The 27,698-nt window shown below is 46.5% G+C and overlaps 1 protein-coding gene across 1 annotated transcript in view; it reads right to left on the reverse strand.

The window, feature by feature from the left end:
- XRCC1 (DNA repair protein XRCC1) overlaps positions 1 to 27,698 on the reverse strand; it is an 89,934-nt gene that overhangs the window by 18,362 nt on the left and 43,874 nt on the right. The window contains exons 10-13 of the mRNA XM_037423198.2: positions 15,713 to 15,960; positions 7,803 to 7,932; positions 3,921 to 4,142; positions 2,860 to 2,935 (exon numbers count right to left, since the gene is read on the reverse strand). Of these exons, the coding sequence (XP_037279095.2) occupies positions 2,860 to 2,935; positions 3,921 to 4,142; positions 7,803 to 7,932; positions 15,713 to 15,960 (676 nt within the window). The remainder of the gene's footprint in view (positions 1 to 2,859; positions 2,936 to 3,920; positions 4,143 to 7,802; positions 7,933 to 15,712; positions 15,961 to 27,698) is intronic.

Below are 27,698 nucleotides of genomic sequence, written 5' to 3' on the forward strand. Positions count from 1 at the left end.
CAACGGCGGTGAAAGCGCGAGACGTACAAACCACGCCTATCCCAAGATAAGCACGCGCTTTCTAGCGAACACCCCCTATTAAGGCGCGCACGCATTCCAACGTGCGGGTAGACTACCTCTAAAGCGCGCGTCTCATAATCATATGGTGGTTTCGGGACGTTAAACCCCACATACCTCTAAAGCGCGCCGAGCACCCCTATTGCGCCATCTCACTTGTGACGACAAGAACACGCTGAAGTTACCGAGTACCACCAACAATGATAGGCGTATATAAATAGCACGCCGTAGCACGCTGAAGAACGTTGTACGTGTGGCCTATAGTCGTTTTGCGCAGCACGCTGCGCAGCGAGAGATCGTCGGTTGCTCCATGCGATGGAACTTGTTTTAAAGTTATTTCTTCGCCGTGTTTTTGCCATGTTTTGGCACCCCGGCTTGAATAACTTTCGCGTAAAAATAAAAGAAAAGTAGTGACAACACAAAGTAGTACTTACCAAAAAAACAAAAAAAAAACAATATTACGTCTGATCTACTTAACTACTAACAAAGTACGCCATAAGGGCTAACGTAAACCACCAAGTGCATTGAAGCGTTAAGACACGTTTACTCACCGCCATCCCCACAATGCAAGCCTTAATGAAAGAGAAATAATTAAACAGCGAAAGAAATAATAACAAAGTGCTAGACGACGTCGCAGAGTTTACTCAGGAGTAAGCGGTCTAACCAGACTTTCCACCCACACTTCCTGACTGACGGCCTTTCACACCGCATTACGCACTCGACAGATAACAGAGGCTTTAAAGAAAAAGAAACAAAATCCAGAACATCGGAAACGCGGCCCACGGCAATATCTGAACGACATCTCCCGCAAAAAAAAAAAAAAACGCTACAGCACTTCTTACAAGCCCCACACAAGGGCTTCGGAACAAGCTCTCGCCACGATATGCGAACCCTCAGCGGGATGCTTGAATGCTAGAACCCAGCGTGCCACGAAAATGGGCGTCCAGACCGGAAGAGGGCCGCTTTGATCTACACTTGAAAATTCTCGCTTCAAGAAGCGTGCCAGTCAAGACGCGTGGAGCACGATAACGTTTTGAAGAACTTTCAACGTCTTCACTGCGGCAAGGGAAATAGGCTGCCTGATCGATAGAGCTTGAAAGCGTCCACATGCCAGCCAGTCCCCACCCCCTCGCGAGGTGACACTTCACAAGGACTAGATACGAAGTCGCGATAATTCATAAGAACAACAAAAAGAAGAAGAAAAGCTCAGCGTAATAAATGCGGCCAACGTCAGTAATCTAACTAGCTTTTTCCAGCAAACGCTCTTCCGCGCTAACTGGACTCGACAATTAAATGTAATACCTTAACTCCCGCCACAACCACCAGCATCACAAAGATGACGATAAGAAAAATTGTCGGACATATATGCTGATATGAGCGACGTTTCCAAAAGACAGCGCCCCTTCTAAGGAAACTAGCCTTTGTCGGGGCAGCAAACCGATTTATAGTAACTGTAGCGACCGTGTTTTAGGCAAACGCATTAATTTGTTCCTTGTGCTCCTTAGATATATGAGTAAAAATGAGGTTAAAGTGGCCTTGCAACATTTTCTTATCATTATCAGAAATCGCGGACGATCGGCAGTCCAACCTAGACGCGAGCCAAACACTCCAGCGCAGCACGTGGTCTAGTGTTAACATTCAATCCTCAAAGTTAGCTCAATATCCCTGCTTCTTCTCTCTACAAATGATGATACAGTAACTCACACATAACGATGCCGGTTTTAACGATGTATCGGTTATAACAATGACAGCCTGCCGCACAATCATTTTTTTTTTGAAATTTCGTGTTCTCCAAGAAACAGATCGAGGTCTAGACGCGCGCTGACGAAGAGACGCATCATCTCGTCTCCTCCTCATATCCTCTCTGCGTGGCGTCCAGCGCGCTCGCTGACACGAAAGGAAAAAGCGCTGCAAGCGTGCGAAAATCCATGTATCGCCACTCATCCGTAACGAATTCTCAAACATTTTTGAGGCACGCGACTCATGCAGACTATAACAACGCAACTAAAAAGAGTGTTGCAGAGCCCCCTAAGGCGGACTGTTACACTGCTTTTTCACAGTCAATATGAATGCCTTTGGGCATTCGTACCCATATATGCCTATTTTAAGTATCGGCGCCTAAGTAAACATTATATATATATATATATATATATATATATATATATATATATATAGGTCGCCATGCTGACATGACAATGACACACAGTTGCCGATTTCGCAACGCATACAGTCAGAGGCACGGCGGAAGACACACAAGAGGCATTAATTGAGTGTACATCCTCTACGAAGTAGAATTAAAATCATCGCTAATGCGAACACTTAATAAACTTTCTCGTGCGTTTTTTTTTAATAAGAAGAGCAGAAACTTTCCTTTCCTGCAGCGGAAAAATGAAACATGGCAAATAAGCAAACGTTATACCATTAAATTGCACGCGGGATATTCAGTTTTAAAAATATATCTGGCTCAATTACCTGGTGCAGGTCGGATGCAATATACAGTACCGTGAAACACCATAATTAAAACAACATTCACAAGACAATTGTTATTTGTGCCGCTAACACAAAAGTCCCACATTGCTCAACACCCAGTCACAATTTTCTTTCATGCTGAAACGATCTCAGATTGGGTCATAGGGAACTTAATTTCACTAGATTTCGACGATTGACACCGTTTTGCTGCGTATCAACTTGATACAGGCGACTTCCGAGCAAACAGAACACCCCGATCTCACGCAGCAAAGCATACCACACATCATGACCTTCACTTTAAAACTTGCGCGTGGAACATGTAACAGCACTCACCTCATCGAACTTGTCGTTCCAGTCAGATTTTGTGATCACGAACTTCACAGTTTCATCCAAGTCCTCCTTGAGATCTCTGCGCAGCAAAAAAAAAACAAAAAACGACGGAAACGAAAACCCTTTCAGAAGGTGATCATCTTAGCAGGAAATAACGCACTATACCTCCATCAATAAAATTCACAAGAGTTAACTTTAGCGCTGCGACCATTCAACCTCAATGGGAACGTCACGACGCAGAACTTTGGGATACGATCCCAGCCCGCGCCGCCATCACCGAGCACATGACCGCAGAAGACACCGAATCAAGCTGCACGGTTCTCGCAATCGCGTGAACGTCGTTGGTGGTTTGTGCAATATTTGACCACCGCGCAAGAAGAAATCAAATAAAAAATGCCCAGACGCGGGAATGTACTGTTCGCTAAACGTGATCGTGCACAAACCCGCGCGACCTCACGACAGTGATGTCCGAGGAGCAGGACTTGTGCGCACATCTGACAGGAGGGCCCTCGACAAACACTAGTACGCGCGGGCGTCAGCGCCGAAGAGCGCCGCTGTATAGGCGACTCCTGCGAAGTTGTTTCACCCCTGACGTGCGACACCACGGATTCGGACACTGCATACACGGAGGATCCGAGCTCCCCAGTAAGCAGTGCTTAGCTGCAGGCTGCATAATGTCCCGAACAGTTATTCTTCATCATAAGCGAAAGGCAGACGATTTAAACACGCGCACTACACGTCAAACAATCCGCCAAACGAGCGTAAATACAGCGCGGTCACCAAGACATGTGTGCTCCGTGCGCTTGTTGATGACGGACTAAAAGACAGGAACTGGCGTCACTTGCAAGCTATTCATTGCATGCGCTTAAGGTGGGCCGCATCCCTGCAGAAGACCGGGTTTCTAAAGAAACCACCGCACGTGTAAAGCTCATGACGATAGGAAAGAGTGTAATAAGTGTAGACAGGAGCGGAAGGAAGTATAGAACAGAGGAACATGTCTTCCGAGCTGTTTCCCTATCGCCCATCTTTCCCCAGAGCTCACGGAGGCTCACACCATCACTCACCCGTCATGGCCGACGATGTAGCGGGTGAGCGCGCGCCTCTCGTCCTCAGGGAAATCGCCGTACAGCAGGAACGTCTTTCCCGCGAAGAAAGCCGGCAGATCGGGCAGGTCCAGTGGAATCGCCTCGTCCGCCGCCGCATCGCCAACGAGCGGGTCGGCTTCGGAACCGAGGCGCACGTGCTCCGATGCTTCCGTCTCTTGCTCCCTCTGACGCTGCAGCACTCTGCGCGAAACGGGAAAAACGAGGCGCACGCGCGCTTCCCCGTCTCTGCTTCGTGTCACAGGCTAAGAGCGCTATCGTATCAGAACACTCCTCGCTCGTATGAACACGGATTCGAGGCTGATCAAGCGTAGATATGCTGGCAACCTAACAAGGCACTTGGAATACAGCGCAAAGGGCGCATACAAAGCTCTAGTATGTAACCTAACAAGGGTCCATTACCACGGATTGAAAAACAAAACGTCCACGAGATAGCCTTCTTATAGCGAAATGCATGTGAACCGTAAACAGCCAGAGAGGAAATATGCGGCTCGTTATCAACATTGGAGCCACATAGCGCAAAAGATAAGCCTCGAAAACAAAGGGCTCAACAGGAGCGCTCGACACTGAAACACACACGGCGCAGCAGCTTCCAAAGAGAGATTAGGGGGGGGGGGGGGGGCGGGGAATGTAGCGAATTCTTAACGATTAAATTGTCGCAAGACTGATAGTTGGGCTAGTTGGTGATACATTAACGTTGCATTTCGGTGCTCGTGATCTGGCTGTCACCCAAAGAAACTCCGTCAAGGAATCACTGGTTCGACACCACCCGCCATATCTTCTTTTCCCCTCTCTTCTTCCACCATGTAGTACGCAGGTTGTCCTTAGGCAGTCCCTAAGCAGTATTGCTTGGCTCCATAGCTGAGACCTCCAAAATCGGCACATCCGCTTTGTGTGTCCTAAAGACGGTCGTATCCCCCCACACATGACCATTAGTTCCTCTGGGCATGTTCCACGGCGCAAGTGCCACGACAGCACTCTTGCTCGACATTCGCACGTGGATATTCTTGCCGCCGAGAAGGCTGGGTCTTGAAAAATACGTTAACACGAGGAAAAGAAGCCCTTGTAGAAGAAATAAACGGAAGCAGGACTGATAGTTGGGCTAATCGGTGATACATTAGAGTTGAGGGTCAGCGCTTGTTTGTGTCGCTTCTCTTCGTCCCGTGAGTTTGTGCGCTGGTACTGCCCATAATGAAATTGTCCTCAATGATGATTCAAACCTACCAAAAATGAAAGAAACTACACACGTGGGAGAATAAAGTTCAAGTCTTTTTTTATTTTTATCCTCTAGACACTAATCGCAACGAATTCATTTCACATTCGCTCGGCCTACGTAACACCGCTCCGCGATTCCGTACGAACTTTTTCTCTGCGTTTCTTTCAAACCAACTGCAACGCATTCCCTTGCGGTACGTATAATTGTGTGCTTCTTTCTTTTGTTTATAAAGTATGTTACAACCAAGTCAGCTTCTGCGGAAGTGATTTCTTTATGTGCTTAGCGCTTTAGGGGCCCGCTTGTCGTCCATTAAATGATCTAGTGTGGAGTGCTCACGCTCACAATCAAGTGCTCAATACAGGTCTCACACAAGGTCAGCGATGCTCCACATCGTGTTAACATAAACGGAAAAGGTCTGAAAAATATCATCATTAATTCAAATAACACACAAGTACTCACAGTAACTATCATCATATAAGATCGCCAAAAACGCTTCAAAAACGTGCGGCTAACACCCGCGCCGCCCATAGAGCACTGTTGCCACGGCTGCTGATTTACCAGTACATCTACCGAGTTCCATTTTTTTTTTTTTTTGCTGGTTGAGTAATAACGGTGTCCAGATCTACTTACTTTATGTGTTCTCTACAGAAACGATTCCAAAAGCCACCCCTTTTTCAGCATCGAGATGATTCGACGTGGTGCCGTACGTGGTGACGGTGAAAACTTGCTCAAATGACACCACACAATAATTACTGGGAACGCTTCGGCGAGGGCATTTTCTAAACGAACAGCTTGGAAAACGAAATAGCCGGGGAAAAAAAACTTTTTTTTTCATCGCGTGTTCCTGCAGAGTCGTTTCTCCCTTTCCCATTGTACGCCATCCAGCTTAATTCAAGGCGTGATTATCCCGCGTAATGCGCTACCTTCGCTGGAATGTGTAGGAGTGAATAAGCACTCAACAAAGAGCGATAAACCAGTGTTTGCCGGCCAGTGTATGCAGGTGCGAAGTGCTCTTGCAAAAAATCAACTCACATATTTTTGAATCCCATTGACATTTCGCAAGAATTTCACTGCACATGTGTGAGCAAAGTTTGCAAAGGAGCAGCCTTCGACTACAGCTAGACTACCTGAACAAATTACTTTTAGGGACGAAGCTCCTCTAAGTCTAACCTTGTCACTGGTCACGCGTAACCGAGAGAAAACGAGACTAGAAAGAAAATAAGGCAAAACAAATGGATGGCCATTTCTTGTCTCATTATCCTAGATGACGTTACTCTGCCGCTACTCTACGATTGGCTGCTGCGCGCGCTTTGTCTGTGTGCGCGGAGAACGAGTACCTCACTCAGTCTCCTGATAGTCGCCGTACGTGGCGGATCGTTGATGGGGCATGGACGAAGCCGAAAATAGAGGAGACGCTGACGAAGCAGAGTGACGGGCGCGTTGAAGACGCTTGCGCTCGGCTTCCTTGGCTCGCGTCTCGTCGGTGTTACTCGCGCACCGTCTGCATTATCGAACGCGATCGGACACACGAACGGATGGACAGGCGGACGCTTCACCCCACTCATCATCATTCACTCTGTGGATATGCTGTGATTCATGCTACACTACCCTGCTTTTTCTCTCTGCCACTTCTCTCTTTTTCTGAATATACAGAATTAACACAGCGTACCCCGAGTTGTGACATTCAGGCAGCGCTTTTTGAAAAGCCTTTATGGCTCGGAGGCACTCTTCATCGAATGTGAGGCATCTTTCATAATCGTATGGTGGTTTTGGGACGTTAAACCACACATATCAATCAATCCCTAAAATGTGAACGGGTGAATGCACGTGGAGGAAGAAAATCATTATATGCATTAGAGTCAATGGGAAAACAAGGCAAGACGGTGGAAACATTGGCTACGTGGTATATACTTTCAAAGGAAATAGCGCACGAAAACGTATGACGAAAAATCGGCGATGGATATATTATAATAAAATGATTATTGACCGTTCACGTTCCTAAACAACGACATGACTAAGAGAGAGACCCTAGTAAAGGGCTTCAGAATTTTCGACCACCGCGGCTTCTTTAACGTGCTATAAATAGAAGCACCGGCGATGTAAAGGTGGTGGATGAACATGTGCAGAAGCGCCTCGTCCCCGCTTAATTTTTATTGAGTACTTCCAAGATCCTTTTGCAGGAAGAGGATCTTATTTCCTTCATAACCATTATAGACATATTCTTTAGTTCTAAACAGAAGTAGGCACCGTCGACATACTGAGCCGCTCATAATCCAACCAGCCCCCGACGCGCTGTGCAACTTCGTCGGCACGGAAGCAACTTCGTCGCTTCCGTGCCAGTTGTCACGTGATCATAAAAGGCGGTGGCGAGCTTTGGGCTGGGCTGAGCCTACCGGCCGCGAAGTCGCTACAATCGCATGTCGATTGCGCCTACTGCTGTTTATACACGGAATAGGTCTGTACCACCATGACGGGTGCTATAAAACAGTACATTTTACGTAATTAGTGCTTATTTGTTTTTAATCACACATAACAGCGTACAGTAACAAGAAATACTACAGACAACAGTGTACGGCAGACCGGCCGAGGGTGTTTTTGGCGAGTGATCGAGGTGGTGTATCCCTTACCTTTGGATCTCCTCCTCGGTATCGTAGTCTTCATCGTTCGCGTCTACATCTGTGTCGGCGTCGAAATCGCTGTCGCCTTCTTCCTTGTCAACCTGCCTTGAAGGGACCGCTGCGCTTCCAGGTTTGTCACCTGAAAGAGAAAAAAAAACCGCATGCGCGCGCCTGAAGACGCGACCATCGCATCGCCTGAAATTATTATTATTATTATTATTATTATTATTATTATTATTATTATTATTATTATTATTATTATTATTATTATTATTATTATTATTATTATTATTATTATTATTATTGGGGTTTAACGTCCCAAAACAATGATATGAAAATGAGAGACGCCAATAGTGGAGGGCTGCGAAAATTTCGACTACCTGGCACTTTTTTAACGTACAGCTAAATCCGAGCACGAAGGCCCCAAGCATGTTCGCCTCTATGAATAATGCGACTGCCGCGGCCCGAATTCAGTCCCGCGAACTGGAGGCCAGCACTCAAGCTTTCATATACGATTTCAGGGAGTTTTCCTTTTTTTTTCCCTGAATATAGCCGCAGCCGCCGCAATCGATACCTATCATACAACCTCACGAGCCCGACTTAGCACCGCCATAGCGCGTAATCAACAGAAAGGCACCGCTATTACGTCGCTTCTGTGAGTCGGGACTGTTTGTGCAGCACTTGAAACGATGCGCTTATGATTGAGCTGTCAAAGCGACAGCGAGAGCCAGGAACTAGGATTCCTCTAGTGAATACACGGCCCTGTTTCACGTGCTTACCTTAATAAAAGCGAAACTACTGAAAAACAGGCAAATATAGAACTAAGTTGCGACTTGAATAAAATAGAGAGGACATTCCGGCTCGTCGTAGCCCTATGCCCTTACATTAGCTGCCTGCTTAGGCGCTCTGAAAGGAAGACACGTTAAAAAAAAGAAATAAAAGAACGAAAAGTAGGTACTGGCTGCTAGCAAGAGCAGCGTATCAACGCGGATACACAAACCAAATTAACATCGTGAGAATTTCTACGGTCCAACGGAGTATATCTCAAGGACTCTAGGTTCGCCGTCAATATATCTTCTATCACCGATACTTCTCTTTTTTTCTTCCTCGGCGTATGGCGAGGAACTAAAAAGCAATAAAAAAATTCCTTGAAAGTTTCGATTGGCACACGCCTTTCATGTCGTCACGAACACAACCACGGACGGGCGCACGAACTATACGACGATTTTTCTTCGTTGTTGTTGTTGTTGTGTTGTTGTTGTTGTTGTTCCAGAAAAAATTTCCAGAAGAGCAAACGGGAATTAGTGGAATGTTCGAACAACATTATTGGCAATGAAAAGCCGGTACTTTTGAGAAGCATGAACACTGAGTTAGAAACTGGGAGAGATGAAACGGGGTGGATGACGCAAGAAAAATCGCAGCGTGTATACGGAGTGAATGATGATGAGTGGGGCGAAGCGTCCATCAGTCCGTCTGTTCGTTCTTGCTTTCGTCTGCCTATGCGTCCGTCCGTGCGTCCATACGCCAGTCCATCCGTCCAACCATCTAATGAACACTCCAAGTACCGCCATCTCGCATCTTTTCATCATATATTCATCATATACAAGTACCGCCATCCAGCGGTTATTCCAAAAACTAAACAAGAGGTGGCTACCTCCTCCTCCTCCTCCTCCTCCTCCTCCTCCTCCTCCTACTACTACTACTACTACTACTACTACTACTACTACTACTACTGCAACTGCTACTACTGCTACTGCTACTACACACACGCACACACACACACACACACACACACCACACACACACACACACACACATACATACATACATACATACATACATACATACATACATACATACATACATACATACATACATACATACATACATACATACATACATACATACATACATACATACATCGGGGACGCACGATCCACGGCTTAAGTTGTTTCACCCCTGAAAAGCACGGGCATTCCGCTCTGACCAGTCTCTGCTTTCTTTCCCTACATGTCTGCCTAAGCCATTCCTACGCGTAAAATATGTGAAGTATGCAAAATTCGGTCGGTCGAACGGCGTCACCTTGTCATTTAAACAGCCGATAAATATTAGAGTATAACATAGCAACCGGGCATTCGAAGGCGAGAGTCTATAGATGCGTCATCAAATGTGACATTTTCGACCATCGGCATCCTACATCGGCGGCGTCTCGCGGCGTCGAGGACGAGTGATATGCAAAAGTTATCACGAGATGACGTCACCATATGACGCCAAGATCACGACAGAGATCGCCCAAACTTGTGACGTAATCATGAAGTTGTCATGAAGTCACAATGAGCTCACGTACGACGTCACGTCCCACGACCGTAGCATTGTCAGGGGTGGTCCGATCACGGGAGCAACGCGAAAACACGTTGAACGCAGAAAGCTTTCGAAAGGTAGCGGGCCAGTACCATCGGCTGAGATGTGAAAGACGACGGCTTTCGCCATAGAGTCGTCATAAGGACCAGAGACACCGCAGAACCAATACGTCTTCGGTTTATTGTTGAAAGAACGAGATTTTAAAAATTTAATGTACAGAGCGTGCCCCTGGCCACTTCTTCTTTCTCGCCTCCGAGCTCCATCTTCAATCTGTTCTCTACATCTTCCCGCCGACCAGATTTAACCGAAGCAACCTTCGAGCGAATACAACAGTTGAATCGCCTTCTTGACCAGTTTTCCTTCAGGTGTACAATGCAAGCATGTTCTCACTGGTCCATCCTTGCCTGGGAAAATCTTCTCGACCTTGCAGAGTTTCCACTGCGTTCTTATTCGCGCTTCTCCAAGCAGAAGTACATCTCTTTCTCGTGGGTGTGCGCCAGAATAGCAAGGATCATCATCATCATTAAGTTAATGCATGAGAGACCCCGTGACTTTTTTTTTTAATGTTCGAAACATTACCGACAGCGCACGGTGACATCCTTACATACCGTATATGAAATAACAGTTTCACGCATAGAGCAGAATGGCTACTACATGCCTAAATAATCCATGGATGTCTATTTCTCTCTCTCTCTCACTCTCTCTCCGTTTTGCCTTTATTCCATCACCCTCGGAGTAGGGTACCAAAACGGCCGCGCGTCTGGTTGACGCAGTGGCATGAAATCAGAAAAAGACGCTTATTTTTGCAACCCGTGAGCGCGGCGCATCGTCCAAGGTGTGTGTGTGTGTTTGGGGGGGGGGGGCAAAAAGAGGCTGAGTAAAAGAACCCTTTGTTAACTCCCTTAACTCCTCAGTATTCGGATAACCATCTGCCTCTGAACACTTTCCGACTGATTACTTATACAGTCGAACCTTTACTATAACGAAGTAGCGTTGGAACCACAAATTAGTCCGTTATATCCGATTTTCGTTGTAGCGGTAGAGAAAAATATCGGCCCTATAACAAGTCGGCAATACGCACGCACGCACACAACGAAAGAGTCATCCCGCAAGGGCGGTCAGAACTAACAAACGCCTGCACCGAAAGGCTGTCCGCATTCGCCGTACCTGCAAAATCCCTATAATCCCCGTCACGTGCCGCAAAGAACGGCACTTGCTATTTAGTAAAAACATGCGTATTTCGCAATACGCATACTACGGCTACCAATACGGCCGGTCATTGAATAAATTAAAACGACCGGGGCCGAACGTGCTCCGGGCGAGCTGCAGTTCATTAGAGCGCGCAGTTCGTGAAGTAATCCCCGCGAGAAAGCCAGGAGAAGTCTACGAACAAAAGCTTCGAAAAGGGACAGCGTGACGAGCTAGCGCTTTATTCAAATTTATTCTAATCTGATGGAAACGCGCGCGCAAATCCGCGGCGCCGGTCCGGTGAGAGAAGAAACAACAAAGGTGAACAATATAGCGAGGACCTTAAAAAGTAAAGAAATGGAGCTTCCTCGCAAGTCATAACTTAATCCCTCGACTGATAAAAAGAAGTTAACGAGACGGATCGAGCCTCCTTGGCGCTTTCGATCACATAGGTGGTGCAAAGTTTTGTTATTTCATATAGGTCACCTTAAGGCATGTACATCTGGCACGGCGCGAGCACTTAAAGGAGACGAAAATGGCGCACCGCACATGTAATACATAGAGTCTACGTTTAAAAAAAACAATAAACATACGTAACGTTAGGTTTCGAGGTATACGCACTAACTTGAACCCGTTGTAATCTCACCAAGTTAACTATGCAATGCCCACAGACAGTTCTGTCTGAATAACAGTAGCAACCACAGGCAACCATAGGCATGAGAACAGGAGCGAGCGGGGGGGGGGGGGAGGGCAATGTCGTCTTACACACTGACATAATAGAGAGGGGGGCGCTACGATGAACCTTCGGCCCCTATAAAGGGGAACCCTGAGCCCTTTTGTGGTTACAACAAAATGCTCTACCTGTTTTCTAGCCATGGAAGGAATACGCTTCTAAAAAGAAAAAGGAAGTGGGAATGTTGCCTCAGCTGTAACATAATTAGTTTAGAAGGGAAGCACTAAATGCATCGTTAGAACACCTCCTAGAACATTGTTTTCGGTATATGAAGAATGCAACTGTAGGCTTACCGTGAAGTACTTACACGGCTCAGTCGGTGTTTCCAGGCACCGTATTAAGAATTGCAACTATGATACAGCGAACGCTGATGGGTTTAAACATAGTCGGTTGTCGAAGCGCTACAATATTTCGCCCGTATATATGCCTGAACCTGGGCTGTGTTTCACAGCGGGCCCCGCTGTTAAACAAAGGTAACGCACCTCAACACCGCTATAGACTGAGCCATTCGAATGACAGGCACAGCGCTTCGCTCCAAAGCAAACGGCGCCGTTGGTCAGCCAATTCACGAGTCACGAAAATCGAAATGCCTCCAAGCGCGCTGTCCAGTGGACTGCGCCGTATACTGTGCATCAAACTATGGGTCAGGAAGTTCGGTCGAATGTCAGAAGCACGTATACGTTGAGCTCACACGTGCCGACACTAGGGCGAAATGCGAATGACAGTTGGCGGACGCCGTTAAAAGAAAGTCTCGTGCGTCCGAGCGACACCGAACGAGGAGGAACAGCGAAGGCGCATTTTCGTGACATGCGCGCGCCCCGAGTAGGAACTTTTTGCAGCGCTCGGCGTTCACCCCCTCTCCGCCTATACGCGTAAGAACTCTGTTATTACGGGTTAAAACTACGAAAGGTCAAGCCCAACAAGTACGAGAGGAAAGAATGCATAAGGGACTTTTGGCATTGCGATGAGTGGCCCTCGGGTCACCGAAAGTTGGAGGAAGAAGAGAGGAGAAAAAAAAACGCGTGCTTCAATGTCCAGCATTGCCCACGCTTGCTCGCCCCGAGTTTCGCAAGCGGCCCCGTTTCGCAAACGGAGCAATGGGAAACATATTATCAAGGTGTTTCAGCGCGCGAACAAAGGAAAAAGGGCAGGGTAGACAGTTGGAAGTCAGCGCTCTTTCTGTCTACCCTGTCCTTTTTCCTTTGTTCGCGCGCTGAAACACCTTGCTAATATGAATACGCACCAACTAGCCCAAGCTTCCACTCTAATGGGAAACAACCGCGTTGAAAGTAAAGTGTTCTAAAAAAAGAAAGAATTCCATCTGCCGTCGTCGAACGCCCTGCAGAAGCGCAGATAGAATACTTTTCAAGGTGCGCCGCGTCTTTTCACGAGAAAGACGTATACCACTCGTGCTCTACGGGGTCCCCCAAAAGACGTTGAAAGCGGTGACACACACACAGTGCCGAGAGAGATGACAGAAGCTTTGCAACGTGAGTGCATTTTCTAATCGCGCTGGCGGGAAGACCCGAAACTTGAGCTAAGCACCCTAAGACTGCCCTGTGCTGCCTCTACCCCCTTCCAACACATTTAGTTCTTCATTTTACACTCTATATGAAAACGTCTAGTAAGCACGCGTGCAAGTATATGAATCACGTGCCGTGAAGAACGACAGTATTTATCTCGATATGCTACTTACGCTGTTTTTCGCATGTCCACAAAGCTTCTCCTCGCAGATCGAACGCCCTGGTATTCCCTAATTTCCGCAGTAAAAAAAAAAAACAAGAAACAAGAAAGGAAGGAAGGAAGGTCTTTCCTAATTTTCACAGTAAAAAAACAAGAAACAAGAAGATATATATATATATATATATATATATATATATATATATATATATATATATATATATATATATATATATATATATAGAGAGAGAGAGAGAGAGAGAGAGAGAGAGAGAGAGGGGGGGGGTCGGATCCTGTCCACGGCAAGTTACCTTTTCACCCACTTTTCTTTCCTCTCATATACATTACAATCGGCCTAATAACTTCCCCTATACCTTCCTGGGCATTATTGTCTGTTAGATCTCATTATTATTGTGTAAAACACGAAAAACGAGCCCTTAAGTATACACTTGTTTCCCTTATTCATTAACGAGGGTCTCGTACTGGCAGACTTGGTGCCTCTAGGTTGTATACGGGGGACTATTGGTCAGCTGCCAGTTAGTAATAAGTTCACGTGCTACGTGACGCCAAACAGGCTCATAAAGAGTGTACTACACTCGCCGCCATGGCTACTAGTGGCGCTGACTGACACTCCCACGTTTAAATTGACATAGATCCCCAATAATGTGGCTGGGGGGATAGCTGTCGTGGAAGCTCAGTGGTAGAGCATCGAACGCGTTATTCGAAGGTCGTAGGTTCGGATCCTGCCCACGGCAAGTTATCTTTTCACCCACTTTTCTTTCCTCTCATTTACATTACAATCGGCCTAATAACTTCCCCTATACCTTGCTTGGCATTATTGTCTGTTAGATCTCATTATTATTGTGTAAAACACGAAAAAAGAGCCCTTAAGTATACACTTGTTTTTCTTATATATATATATATATATATATATATATATATATATATATATATATATATATATATATATATATATATATATATATATATATATATATATATATATATATATATATATGTGAGATATAACAGACAGTAATGCCAAGGAATGTACAGGGGAAGTTATTAAAACCAATGGAATGTAAATAAGAAGAAAGAAAAGTGGATGAAAAAATTACCAACTGTGAGCAGGAATCGAACTTACGACCTTCGAATCGACCTTAGGTTCGATTCCTGCTCACAGTTGGTAATTTTTTCATCCACTTTTCTTTCTTCTTATTTACATTCCATTGGTTTTAATAACTTCCCCTGTACATTCCTTGGCATTACTGTCTGTTATATCTCATTAATATTGTGTTAAAACACGGAAAAACGAGCCCTTAGGTATACACTTCTTTCCCTTATATATATATATATATATATATATATATATATATATATATATATATATATATATATATATATATATATATATATACACGGCGGCGCTTTCACTTCACCGTTGAAAAGAACAAATTCATTTAAGCTTCTAGGTTGGCGTTATCTCTGAAGAAACTTCCGCAAAGAGCCTCTCATGCCAGTTGCATTTTCTGGGCTCGGTACATGCATGCTGTATCTTTCGTTTTCTCCACGAACAAAATGAACATCACAAGTTGCCCACCACGTACGCCATCGGATTAAGTTTAAAGTTGCAAGTATGATCGGAGTCTGCAGAGAAGGCTTTCTTTCTTTAACGGTGAGTTTGCTGGTATATAAAACACCCTGAAGCCTCATCGCCAATAGAAGCGCAACTACGGACACAAGAGCGCCCAACCAGTCAAACTTTTTTTTCTGCATGCGATTTTCCGGACATTATAATTTCTTGCATCATGCATACCTGGCACTACGTTTTTATACGTCAGGCGAGACGGCGCGAGAATTGCGCAGTAAGTTCGCGCGTCTCGCGCTTGCATTTCCTCGTTGTAAACGTGGCCTGCGCGATTGAAACTCGAGACGCCTGCCTGCACGTTCCGCTCACCCTGCTGCCCGCCACGAGCTTTGCCCCCGGGCGTGTCGCCGTCTGCTTGCAGAGCGGACCGTTTCACGGGGACCGCTCGGTCACCGCCGGACTCCTGGCGTTTCCGCCCGCAAGGACTCGGTGCGCTGGCGGAGGCGGTTGCCCCTCTTCCTCCTGCTCTCCTCTCCTCGCCGTCATCTTCATCATCATCTTCTTCTTCTTCGTCTTTTTCCGGAGTCGACGGGCGGTGATAGTTGCCCAGCTTGTACCTGCGCACACGAGGTCCAAAGCGAAATGTCATTTAGTTCCACGCCGAGTTCACCACCGGACAGCGAATGTATTATTATTATTATTATTATTATTATTATTATTATTATTACTATTATTATTATTATTATTATTATTATTATCATTATTATTAAAAGAATGGGGTCTAACACCCCAAAGCCACGAAAACACCCCAAAGGAACGCCGTATAAAGGTGGGCTCCGGAAGTTTCGACCCCGTATACGGTTCTTAAACTATACCCACCTAAATCTAACACGTATACGCGGGTCTCGAGCATTCTCTCTTCTATCGAAAAAGCGGCCGCCATGGCTGGGATTCGATCCCGCGACATGCGGTTCAAGAGCCGAGCAGCATTACCACTATCGGGCAGCGAATCTGTAAGTGCGCGAGTTTTGTGATAGGTCATCTGGATCACGTGATCTCGTAAATGCATCATTAGATTTGAAATGCGCGCGCTCACACATATCCACTATGTGTACAAAAGAGCGCACATTGCTGCAAAAGGCAGACGGTTCGCCCGGCAACACGGCTAAATTGAGAAATCGTACGGCGGCTAATTTTTCAATTCACGCTCGAATAGCAGGCATACATCGCTAGCATTCTCACCAAGGAGAATTATGTCTATAGAAAAGCTAACCGATTGAAGCTCACTTAACCTGAAAATATATGCTCGTCTCTCCAACACACAAACTATAGCTCTATAATTACACATGAATGTACACATTCCGGCCCTCTCTGAACACGTGCAATATGTGCACCACGAGCACCATCGATGACAGCATACGAGAACTCCTGCAAAACAATTTTCTACTTCTTAAATGGTGCTCAACGTCGATGCTGCCGAATGAATGAACACGGCGGCATCGACGTATAGAGCACTTCTTTCAAAGCAGAAAATCATTTTGCAGAAGTTTTCACACACTGTAGTCGATGATACTCGTGGTGCACATATTGCGTGTGTTCAGAGAGTGCCGGATTGTGTACATTCAAGTGTAATTATAGAGGTAAATACCTGTCTTCTTTTTTCCTTCTCAATTGTCAATTCTTACGACTAGATAGCTACTGCTGCTTCCATCTCTGATTTCTCTTCTGGGGAAGCAGAGGAACCGGCTCTTACCATTCCAAATCACTCAATTTATTAACAGTGACTCTAAAACTGCCATCTATAATTGTGGAGCGGATAGGGTGTCCCAAAACAGCACTCTCTCTCTTCCTGGTCCATACCCCGCAACTTCCGCGCACGCGGGCCTTGCCTGTAACGAAGCGGCTCACGCCAGCACCCGGGGACTTACAGTCGGAGCGCAGGCATTGAAAGCAAGCGCCGTTCCGACAACGGCACCATTTTCTGCGCAGAATCGACTTCGAACAGTTCAGTTCGCGACATCTACAGCGACTCGACTCGGCCGTCTGACCTCTTGTCCGCTCATTACGGAATCCCCACGCAAGTACGAAGTGCTCTGGCGACAGCTACAGAACCGCAACTTTCTCTCTCCTCATCGTCCTCACCTGATGTGATTTTGTAGCTATACTCCTCCTTTTTCCGCAAATATTGCTCCGCAACGAAGGCAAATCTTAACCGTATTGTGTGGCGGTGCCCTGAAACATCCCCTCTCCCGTCCCTGCGAAAAGATATTAAATACGAGGAGCTACGGGAGGCTGTTTTTCGCAGTTCGAGACACGGCGTCCAGGAAGCCATCCTAGGACAGGCATGCAGAGAAGGTTGCGGAAGACTGGCACGTGTAGTGGCCTGTATACCTATCCCTATCCATTTGCCCATTTTCTTGGAGAAGGAAAAACAGAGTTTTTTCACCCACGCGCCTGACATCGGAGAGGGTATGTACTACGAACCGAAAGGAACGACGAATGGCGGCCTCGAGTAACCCTCCGGAAGCGTATCCAGCGCAATACATTTTCACGACTTCCAAGGAACGGCAGCAGACACTCGATACATTGCATTTATAAGAAGCTATTGCATGTTCTCGTCTTCTTCTCGTACTTCCTTCCGTTCTTCATCTTCCATTGCTTCTCTTTGAGGCACCGTGGAAAGATATCGAATATCACATTCGTCTGTACCCTGATGCGACACGAAATCGGACTCCCGTGAGGTGCGGCTCCTTCGCGGAATGGTACCGTCGTCTCAACTCTTAAGCCGCTAAATTCGGGTCTCCGGTGTTACGTTCGTCGATGCGAATGTGCGTGTTCAAAAAGCAACGCTAACGCATCAGCACACTCCTCGCTAGCTCCACCGCACGACAAACAGGCGTGCGGGACGAGCGTTCCGGTATAAGAGCAGTACTAAATTTTCTTCGTCGAGAAACTCTAAAGCCTTACCAGACCCAGGCGGGCCGTAACGGGAAAGCGCCCATTTCCGACCCCGCTAACGCAGCTGACCCGCGAGACGGCGCATGTTTGCGTCTTGCACGCGTGTAGAACAACAACAAAAATAGCCAAGGAAACAAGCTTATTTATGCGCTCAGTTCAGAGGGAGAACAAAAAGGTAATCCACGTTCGCAACGTAAACGCACGATGGCACAGCGGCGTAGCAGAACTTTCTGCGCCGAACCTTCGTGCAGAATTCAATGGGAGCTAGTGAAATCATTACCGGGGCCCCGCTGAGTGTTTTTTTATTGAACAGTGCGCGCGTACAAAACCGACCGATTTCACCTATTTACGTAGATTTCGATGCACACACGAGTCCTCGAGTGAAAGCTTTCTCCGTGTCCTGCGTTCGCAATTTAGCACCCGAAAAACAAACTCGCTCCGCGTTAAATAAAGGCGGAGGTTCACAGACACAGTTATTTCCGAAGAAGCGAGTTTAAACCCCTCAGCTCCGCTTTGGGAGGCTAAAAATAGCGATGGGTTTTTTTTTTTTTTTAAGCTGTCACTACTTTCACCTAGAAAGTTTCTTCCACTTATCGCAGCTGACACACGTGGCGCGTCGTGCAGTCGGTGTGAAACCTAAATACGCAAAGCGTGCACACGAGCATGACGTGTGTAAAACTTGACAGTTCTCTGGAAACATCGGGTAGTGGCGTCCGATTTGCTTCAAACTCCGTCGGACGTCGCGGGAGCGGTGCTTATCTGCGGGAAAAGCCGATTCGCTTAGCCCCCCGCGGCACGCCAGGGAAGACACGCGTGTATCGCGGAATGTTCTTCCCTAGCCCCACAAGTCGAAGTCACTTCTGTCAGCGAGAAAACAAGACAGAAAAAATGAACAGTTAACGTGTAACTAGGGTTTCGGGGGATAAATATTTTGGGCAGAAGCCAAGATCAAACAGCTCGAGAGGTATTAGTGGCCTATCTGATATCGCGGAATGTTCTTTCGTAGCCCGACAGGTCAAAGTCACTTCTGTCAGCGAGAAAACGAGACAGAAAAAATGAACAGTTAACGTGTAACTAGGGTTTCGAGGGATAAATGTTTCGGGCAGAAGCCAAGATCAAACAGCTCGAGAGGTATTAGTGGCCTATCTGATATCGCGGAATGTTCTTTCGTAGCCCGACAGGTTGAAGTCACTTCTATCAGTGAGAAAACAAGACAGAAAAAATTAACAGTTAACGTGTAACTACCGTTTCGGGGGATAAAAAATTTTGGGCAGAAGCCAAGATCAAACAGCTAGAGAAATATTGGTGGCCTGTCTGATATCGCGGAATGTTCTTTCGTAGCCCGGCAGGTCGAGGTCGCTTCTGTCAGTGAGAAAACGAGACAAGAAAATGAACAGTAACGTGTAACTACGGTTTCGAGGGATAAATATTGTGGGCAGGAGCCAAGATCAAACAGCTCGAGAAATATTAGTGGCCTATCTTACAATGAAGAAAAGTGATGACTGTGTATGTGATGAATATATTAGCTTACTTCAATCAGAAATATGCTTATTCGATTACTGAATACCCTGCTAAGCTGACGAGCGGGTGTAAGTGCGTCTGCGCATGTCATAACTCGCTACGTATTGCTACGTTTTTCGATGAATAAACGAGTTGAAAAAGTTTACCGCCCGTGTCGTCGTACGTCCCTCTCTCCTCGTCTTTTTTTGTGAGGGGTCAAGATGTAAAACAGTAAACACCAGCTATGTCACACGTTCTCCTGATAATATAGATGATTTGACGTAAGACAAACGGGTGCCGTCCCACCTTTGATTGTTACACGAAAGTTTCTTTCAGGACGCTTACCCCCGTATTCTAGAACGTCCCTTCACTAAACGCTTCACCTTCACTTGAGAAAGCCGATGGGAGCGCCGTCACTAGGCACGGCAAGTCACTGCATATCAGCGATAATCGGCTGTGATTCTTGAGTAGCGCAGCGTCATTTTCAGCCGAGCGGTGGCGCAGTGCTCAACTCTGTCAAGGGAAGGGTGGAAGTCGAGTCGAGGAGCGTTTATGAATACGGTGGTTAAACTCCTTAAATGACTCATCAAACGCCAAATTTCACCATTGGCATCGGCGGCGTCTAACTCCCCGGAATGTCGGGCACAAGCGAAGCGAAAAATCATACCGTGATTCGTCCCCATATGACGTAGCGATGACGTCAGAGATCAAGCTTTGCGACGTCGCATGATGACGTCATCACATGGCATCGTAGCCTTGGTCAAAAGTGCTTCGATCGCGAAGGCAATGCGAAACCAGACGAGGTGCCTCCAATCTTCGAGGCGGTGCATAACTACCATACGTGGAGGAAGCTTTCGAAGGGTGGCGAGGCAGCATTATATACTGCATCGGCTGAGAGGAGAAAGAAGATCGCTTTCTATTTCGAGTTGGTGTGGCTGCTTTTCTCAATTGTTGGTTTTGTGGAGTCCCTGAGACAAAAGACCATCATCTAATATCTTGTAAAAGATACGCCACTTTGCGCCAAGTTACATTACGTGCCGTCTTCCGTCTTGAATAAGATTGAAGTTAAACACTCCAAATGTACCTTCTTTGGGGGCTTTGCCCCTAAAATTCACTGACGGGAAAGTTGCTTATGCATTTCAGGAGTTTATTAAAAGTTCATAGATATTCAGGCTGAAGAACCAATCACTACTCCTAAACTACTTGTTAAAACTGATTTATTTATGCATTTATACATTGTTGTTGCTGCCATTGTCTGCATTTTCTATGCCTTTATATACTATTTATCAATTTCTAATATTTGATTGTTTTCCCTTGCTCCCTTTCATTATTTAAAAAGACGTAATCTCACAAAACAAAAGTGCGGTTCTTTTTCTTTTGAAGTGGGTGCATCTGAAACACCATGATTTTTTTTTATTTCTGCATATGGCAACGTCAATTGGTGAGATCAGGAAACCTCGAATGTAACCACGCAACCATATTCGTGCATGTGCGTCTACCATAGCACTGTTCGTTTAGCTGTTAAAGATACTTAACAATGAGGCTGCAGCGCGATATGGCGCTATTGAAACCCGTCCGCAATGTAATCTATAAATTGACGTTCGAAATTTACAACGCAACTACACGGCAGTCACGACGGTAGAGCAAAAGGCGAAACATCGTATACTTCAGTCAGCTCCCATATATGCATGTGCAAAACACGCTACTAAACAGCATACAAATGGCGCGAAAATTAACACAGCCGCAGTTTTTGCAGCCATGAAAGCATTCGCTGGTGACAAAAAAAAAACAAAAAAACAGAAGGTCCCCACTAACCCTTCGAAAAAAGCAATAAAAAGAAAAGAGAAAAGTAAAGAAATTGGCCCCGCATCTGCATGTATTCTGCAAATGTCGTCGAAATACGCCAGCCTTGCGTGTGGATAGAGTGAACAAAACATTTATTTGATGTATTGCACAAGAAAATCGGTGAATGGTATTCTGGAAACGCTGAGTTAGAGTGCCTCGAGCGTGCAGCGGAGGCGAACGAGCGCATCAAGTCACGTCACACGTGTGACATGAACGCCATCTGGCAGTGTTTTTTTTTTTTGAAAACGAAGCGCGTGGCCCTAAGACAGGCGTGCGCACCAGTCTCAGAGGTGATAAGGTGTAGAACGCAAGGCGACGGGTAGGTGCCACCACCGTGTCGTCTAAGCAAAGCGTTGGAAACACTCGCTTCTTCGTGCAAGCGTTGCATAGTCAGCGCAGCGTGATAAACGCTACGGTCCTTAAAATTACTTATGTGTGCCTTTTCTAGTAAAAGACGCACATGCAGAATATATACGTGTTGTTTTGGTACCTCACATATGCACAATAATTCCTTTTTAATTGACAATCGCACAGGTATGAACGCTGAATCTTGAGCAACATTGGTGGGCGCTGCGGATGGGGTCGGCCGTTCGAGGTATCGGCTGGTGCTGTTTAGAGTACTCGGTTCGCGTTAAGGGTGGACAAACAAACAAATGGACAGACAGATCAACGTTTTTGCATCGAAGGTTCCCAAGAAAAACTATCTTCTTTTAAAAAAAATGTTCACGGAATAGCGAACATCAGAGAATCGATCAAGACCAGATGGCAAAAAAGGAATGAAAGATATGTTACGGGCATCTGTTGGCACCTAATAGTATGAGGGGCTTTTCTGTTTTCCGCATTTTTATTTTTCTTAACAGTTTTTAAAAAAGTAAAGCAGCGAAGTTGCCGGCATCAAGATTGTGCTGGCGTACGAATATTTCTTTCGTGGCTGCGCGTAACTACACTTCGCTACAATACGCAGGCAGAATAAGAAGAAAGAAAAAAAAAAGAACTAAGACAGCCCATACTTTGTACCCTCGACATGGAGAGCGGAAACTCGTAACTAGATTTCCCAAGCCGATTTTTCGATTCCGCGGCGGAACGAGGAAACGTAAAAAAAAGAATGAAGTGAAAAGAAACTAAACTAAACTTTTCCTTTCTTCGGTCAACAGCTGACGGAGCGCTTTCTTTCGCGCTATTCGATATGCAACCATACATATAGCGATGGAATTAGGTCTTGCTCGAAGATAAAGCGAAGCCTTCGAAGCGCGGCTCGCCTTTGTAAATGCAGCAACACGAGCTGATGCTGTATAAGTTACTGAAAGCCGGAAGTAAGAGGACTGAACAGAGAGGAAACGCGGATTCGAGCAGGTTACCGATATCGTACGATTCGTGCGTCGGTATCAATTCAATCCGTACCAACGAAAGAAAACAAGAAAACGACACGGCAGCCCCAATCAAAGGACGTAGCCCACGTCTCTGCGAGCGGTCGCCGACAGCGCGCCCTCGTTTTATGTTGCTACGTTCTCAGTGACGAGGAGCAAAACGTTAAACTATATCACTCAATCTAATATCGGAAATCATGTTTTTTCGCAGAATTTCACTTTTCCTCGAACTGGTGTATTGCTATTTTTTCAATTTAGGTACTGTACCCCCCCACCCACTCACCCCGCCACACACACACACACACACACACACACACACACACACACACACACGCGCGCGCGCGCGCGCGAAATTTTGGCTCAAAGAACCTATCTAGGAGCGTTAAAAATTCATTATATGAAGCTTTATGCTTAAAATGACCAAAAAGCTTGCTTAGTCAAGAACAAAGTTTGATTGATTGATTGATTGATTGATTGATTGATTGATTGATTGATTGATTGATTGATTGATTGATTGATTGACACGTCGCGTCACAACTCCATCAGTCTGTCAATAAAATTTTCAACCTTGCTGAATACTATTTCATGAAGCTGGAGACGTCAGTCAGTCAGTCAAGTCGGAGCCGTAGTCGGACTTGGTATGTTTGTGCGTGTGATAAGATTATCGGAACGGTGCTAAGTATTGGGCACTGAACATCTAGTTAGCTCGGAATGAGTGAAGTAGTCAGAACGGACAAATGTATTTATTTATTCTTCCATTATTTCTCCCAGATTTCTTTCCTGTCACAGCGTAGCAGACGATGCATGCGGCCAGCGCGAACTGTTTCCAAGCATACGGAAATTATTTACTGAGTAATAAGCAACACAATGCTGCGATCACTTGTCATCCTTATCGCTCTGTTTGTAACGAGCGTAACTACAAGTGCGCTCCATCACGAACGCGCGAAGCGTCAACTTATCTTCGTGCCCCGCTTTATCAGAAACTCCTCTCAAATTTAAAGCTGATTGATTTGATTGATATGTGGGGTTTAACGTCCCAAATCCATCCTATGATTAAGAGAGACGCCGTAGTGGAGGGCTCCGGAAATTTCGACCACCTGGGGTTCTTTAACGTGCACCCAAATCTGAGCACTCGGGCCTACATTTCCGTCTCCATCGGAAATGCGGCCGCCGCAGCCGGGATTCGATCCCGCGACCTGCGGGTCAGCAGCCGAGTACCTTAGCCACTAGACCACCACGGCGGAGCACGACATTAAAGCGGCCGCGGCCATGGGCACCGCGGCAGTACTTCAACAACCGCACTGTGATTCACTTGTCCCTTTCAGGCGCGGGTGATTTCAATAAAAGATGGGGATTGTTGCGGCTTGCTCCTCATCCCATCCTGCTATAATAATATCTGAAGTTAAACGTCCCAACACCACGGTGAGATTTATGGAGATAAGTTTGCTAAAGGCTTACCCTACGAAGTACTCCGCTGCCGTAACGCACAAAGACGCTGCGGCCGAGTTCGTCGACTCTCAGACACAGCGCAGAGATGGCCCTACAGGCAGGTCGTGAACACACACGGATTCATTTTCCCAAACATACAGCACAATACAACAATGACGGGCTTGCGAACCGGCAAGGAACTCCGCATGACCAACCGAGTGCACGCTTGCCGGCAGGCGCTAGGGCATCACACAAAGGGCGGCCACTTCAGCGTGCCTCACGGTAATGCCGCGGAAAATCCCATAATTAATTTAGGTAAATCCGTATATGACGTCAAAACGTGGGTTATAGAAACCCGCGGCAGCGTATTCATTTCGGTTTTCATGAGTGGTATCTCCACAGCACCCATAGCTATCAAGCTGGGCAAAGGTTGTTGTCGCAATACCTTGTGGACAAGTGTCAGGGTGTGTTTGCTAGTGATATCCCTAGAACGTCAGGTCTGGTTCAAAAGTCCTTCAATAACGCACTGCTGCAGTGACCAAGAAAATTGCATTGCGCCCCAACGAATAAACTTAAATAATGCGACGTATAATTGATTGATTGATTGATTGATTGATTGATTGATTGATTGATATGTGAGGTTTAACTTCCCAAAACCACCATATAATTATGAGAGACACCATAGTGTAGTGCTCCGGAAGTTTCGGCCACCGGGGTTCTTTAACGTGCACCCAAATCTGACCTCACGGGCGTAGAGCATTTTCGCCTCCATCAGAAATGCAGCCGTCGCAGCCGGGATTCGATTGCGTGACCTGCGGGTCTGACGCCGAGTGCCTTAGTCACTAGACCACCGCGGCGGGGCCAATAATGCGACGGAAGATATAGAAGTACAGCGAAGTAGCGCGCAAACGTTTACCTCATGTACAACCAACTGGCCCCTACCCAGGCTCTTCTAGCTGTTTACACTACACGAAGTCAAGAATGTCAGGGCGAATGCACTGATGAAAAAAGTGTTATAATTAAAGAATGTATATAATATTCACGACGTTTCACTCAATACGCTGCAGCACCATTCTACAGAGCACACACGAGACACGCCTGAGCACGGCGGCAAGCGTCTTCTCGGTAATGAACTTGGTCGATGAACCGGCCTCACGCTATGCTCACCCTGCGTTTCAGCAGATTGGCTTTGCCTTACAGGCAGCCCACATGAGGCGGAGCACGCTTTACAGGGACACCGACGTGAGAAATCCTCCCGCAGACTTGCTTGGTTCGCACGTGCGCACGCAGTAATGACGTCCCGGACAGACAGACACCCTATCGCGGCGCTGCTGAGAGCACACTCACTGCCCGCCAGTCATTTCAATGCGGTATAGAAAAAAATGAAAAAATACGACCCCCGGGCACGAACGTGGAAGCGAAATGGACCGCAATCACGCCAGGACGAGCGCCGAAGTGTTCTCGGCCCGCATGCAATTAAGACATCTTTCATCTCGGCAAGAGGACGCAGTTCTCGCTAATATTTGAAGCAGGTGAGCTTAAAAAAAAACGGCACCCCTAGTTTGTATGTACAAACTGAAACACATATTGCGATTTTGATTTTTTTATTTCTGAAATGGCAAATCTTGCCCCAATTACATCCAGTGTGAAATGTGCAGAAACAGCGGTTCTCCTGCGTGTCTCTTGCGATTTACTGCGTGATCTTGTGACTTTGCGCGTGTCACCGACCGTAAAGTGACGGAGACCAGAAGTATCCACACGGACACCTTTCGCTTCAACTATTTACTTTCGATAAACATAAAAATGAAATACACTCAAAAGGGTACTGACATCAATGTTACAACTCTGGTGGCTTATTCGAATTCGACATCACTAATAAAGTGTCCAAATCACAACCTAATTTCGCTGCTCGTTAAAAACAATGAAGTCCGAATATACTTTCGTTGGCGGCAGTTGGGGTCCGGAGTAGCACTTGACACTTGCTGGAGTCCTCGGGGCGTAGTTGGGGGAGCGACTTGACACCGGGCACCGGAGTGTAGCCGATGTGGGTTCTGTTCCGACGGAGTCGGTGTGCGTCTTCCTTTCGCCCGAGCCAAGGTTCGACTGCTTTAAGCTCCAGGTCAGCCTCGTCGAAACATCGCGGCCCTCTCCCGGGATTCCTTCAGGGGTCGATTGCACGAGAGGAGCCTTTCTTTCTACCACGCCGGTGCACGCAGTGTTTACACTGAACTTTGCCCGGCGCCGGGGCCGTAAGGCCCGCGTTGGGGTCAACTTCGTGTCTTCTGCTGTACAATATGTGGGGGCCCACTTGCGGGGAAGGCTTCAAATTCGCACTGTCTGGGGACGTATTCACTGGGCACAAATTGACTTGGAGTTCAATTATTGAAAGAAATCCTTTCTAATACGCACACCCATGACAGTGTGGGTGTCTGTGATTACGTTTTTGTAGAGCACAGGAAAGCGCGTGTTGCCGTGCCTGACACACCCGCCCCTTCTACAGTGGCATTAAGCCCTCATTATGGTCGAGCCGCCTAAAGGCACATGCGTTATGAGCAACGAAAGGACGCAGGTTTGTATCACATGCACCGTTTTCGCGCAATGCCCGCCTCTCTGATGGGCAGTGTTTCTCACACTGCCGAAGCAGAGCGAGTTTCCCTCGGCACGCGCACCCATTCCTCAACTCCGTCCATGTCATCACGTGCCATCCGCGCCATTGCTCGCTCTCCCATTGGTCAGACGCTCTGCCGCGAGCGAATTATCAAACTCTGGTGATGTTCATCGCATACACTCTAGAAACGTGTTTTGGTCTCAAGCATATCTGCAGAAGTGAGCATATTCGCCCACCGCTCGTCGCACCAGCCAAGACTTAGAGGTAGCTCACGTGAGGATACATACAAGTCTAAAATACAGCGAAACAGATGACACTAGCGCTTTTGCGTTGTGAAGTACGGCACAAAGCATTATTATTTCGCTTGAGCTCACCTAACGCATCCGCCAGATACTAGCCGAAGAGCGTCACACACAAAATCAACAAAGCAAAATGACAAATCAAATGCACCCGTTAGACCTTCCAACGTAATGCAATGCAAGTAATGTTTGCAACGATTGAAATCGGAAATTTGCCAAACCTTAAAGACGTAAATGGACTGTTCAAAGAAAAAGACCGGACGTTGTTTTGTATTGAAACTGTTCACCCATTTAAGTGTTCAAGGGCTCGACTGCTGATCCGCGGGTCGTAGGATCGAATTCCGGCCGCA

Source organism: Rhipicephalus microplus, chromosome 4, assembly GCF_043290135.1.
Source record: "Rhipicephalus microplus isolate Deutch F79 chromosome 4, USDA_Rmic, whole genome shotgun sequence".
Taxonomy (NCBI): Eukaryota; Metazoa; Arthropoda; class Arachnida; order Ixodida; family Ixodidae; genus Rhipicephalus; species Rhipicephalus microplus.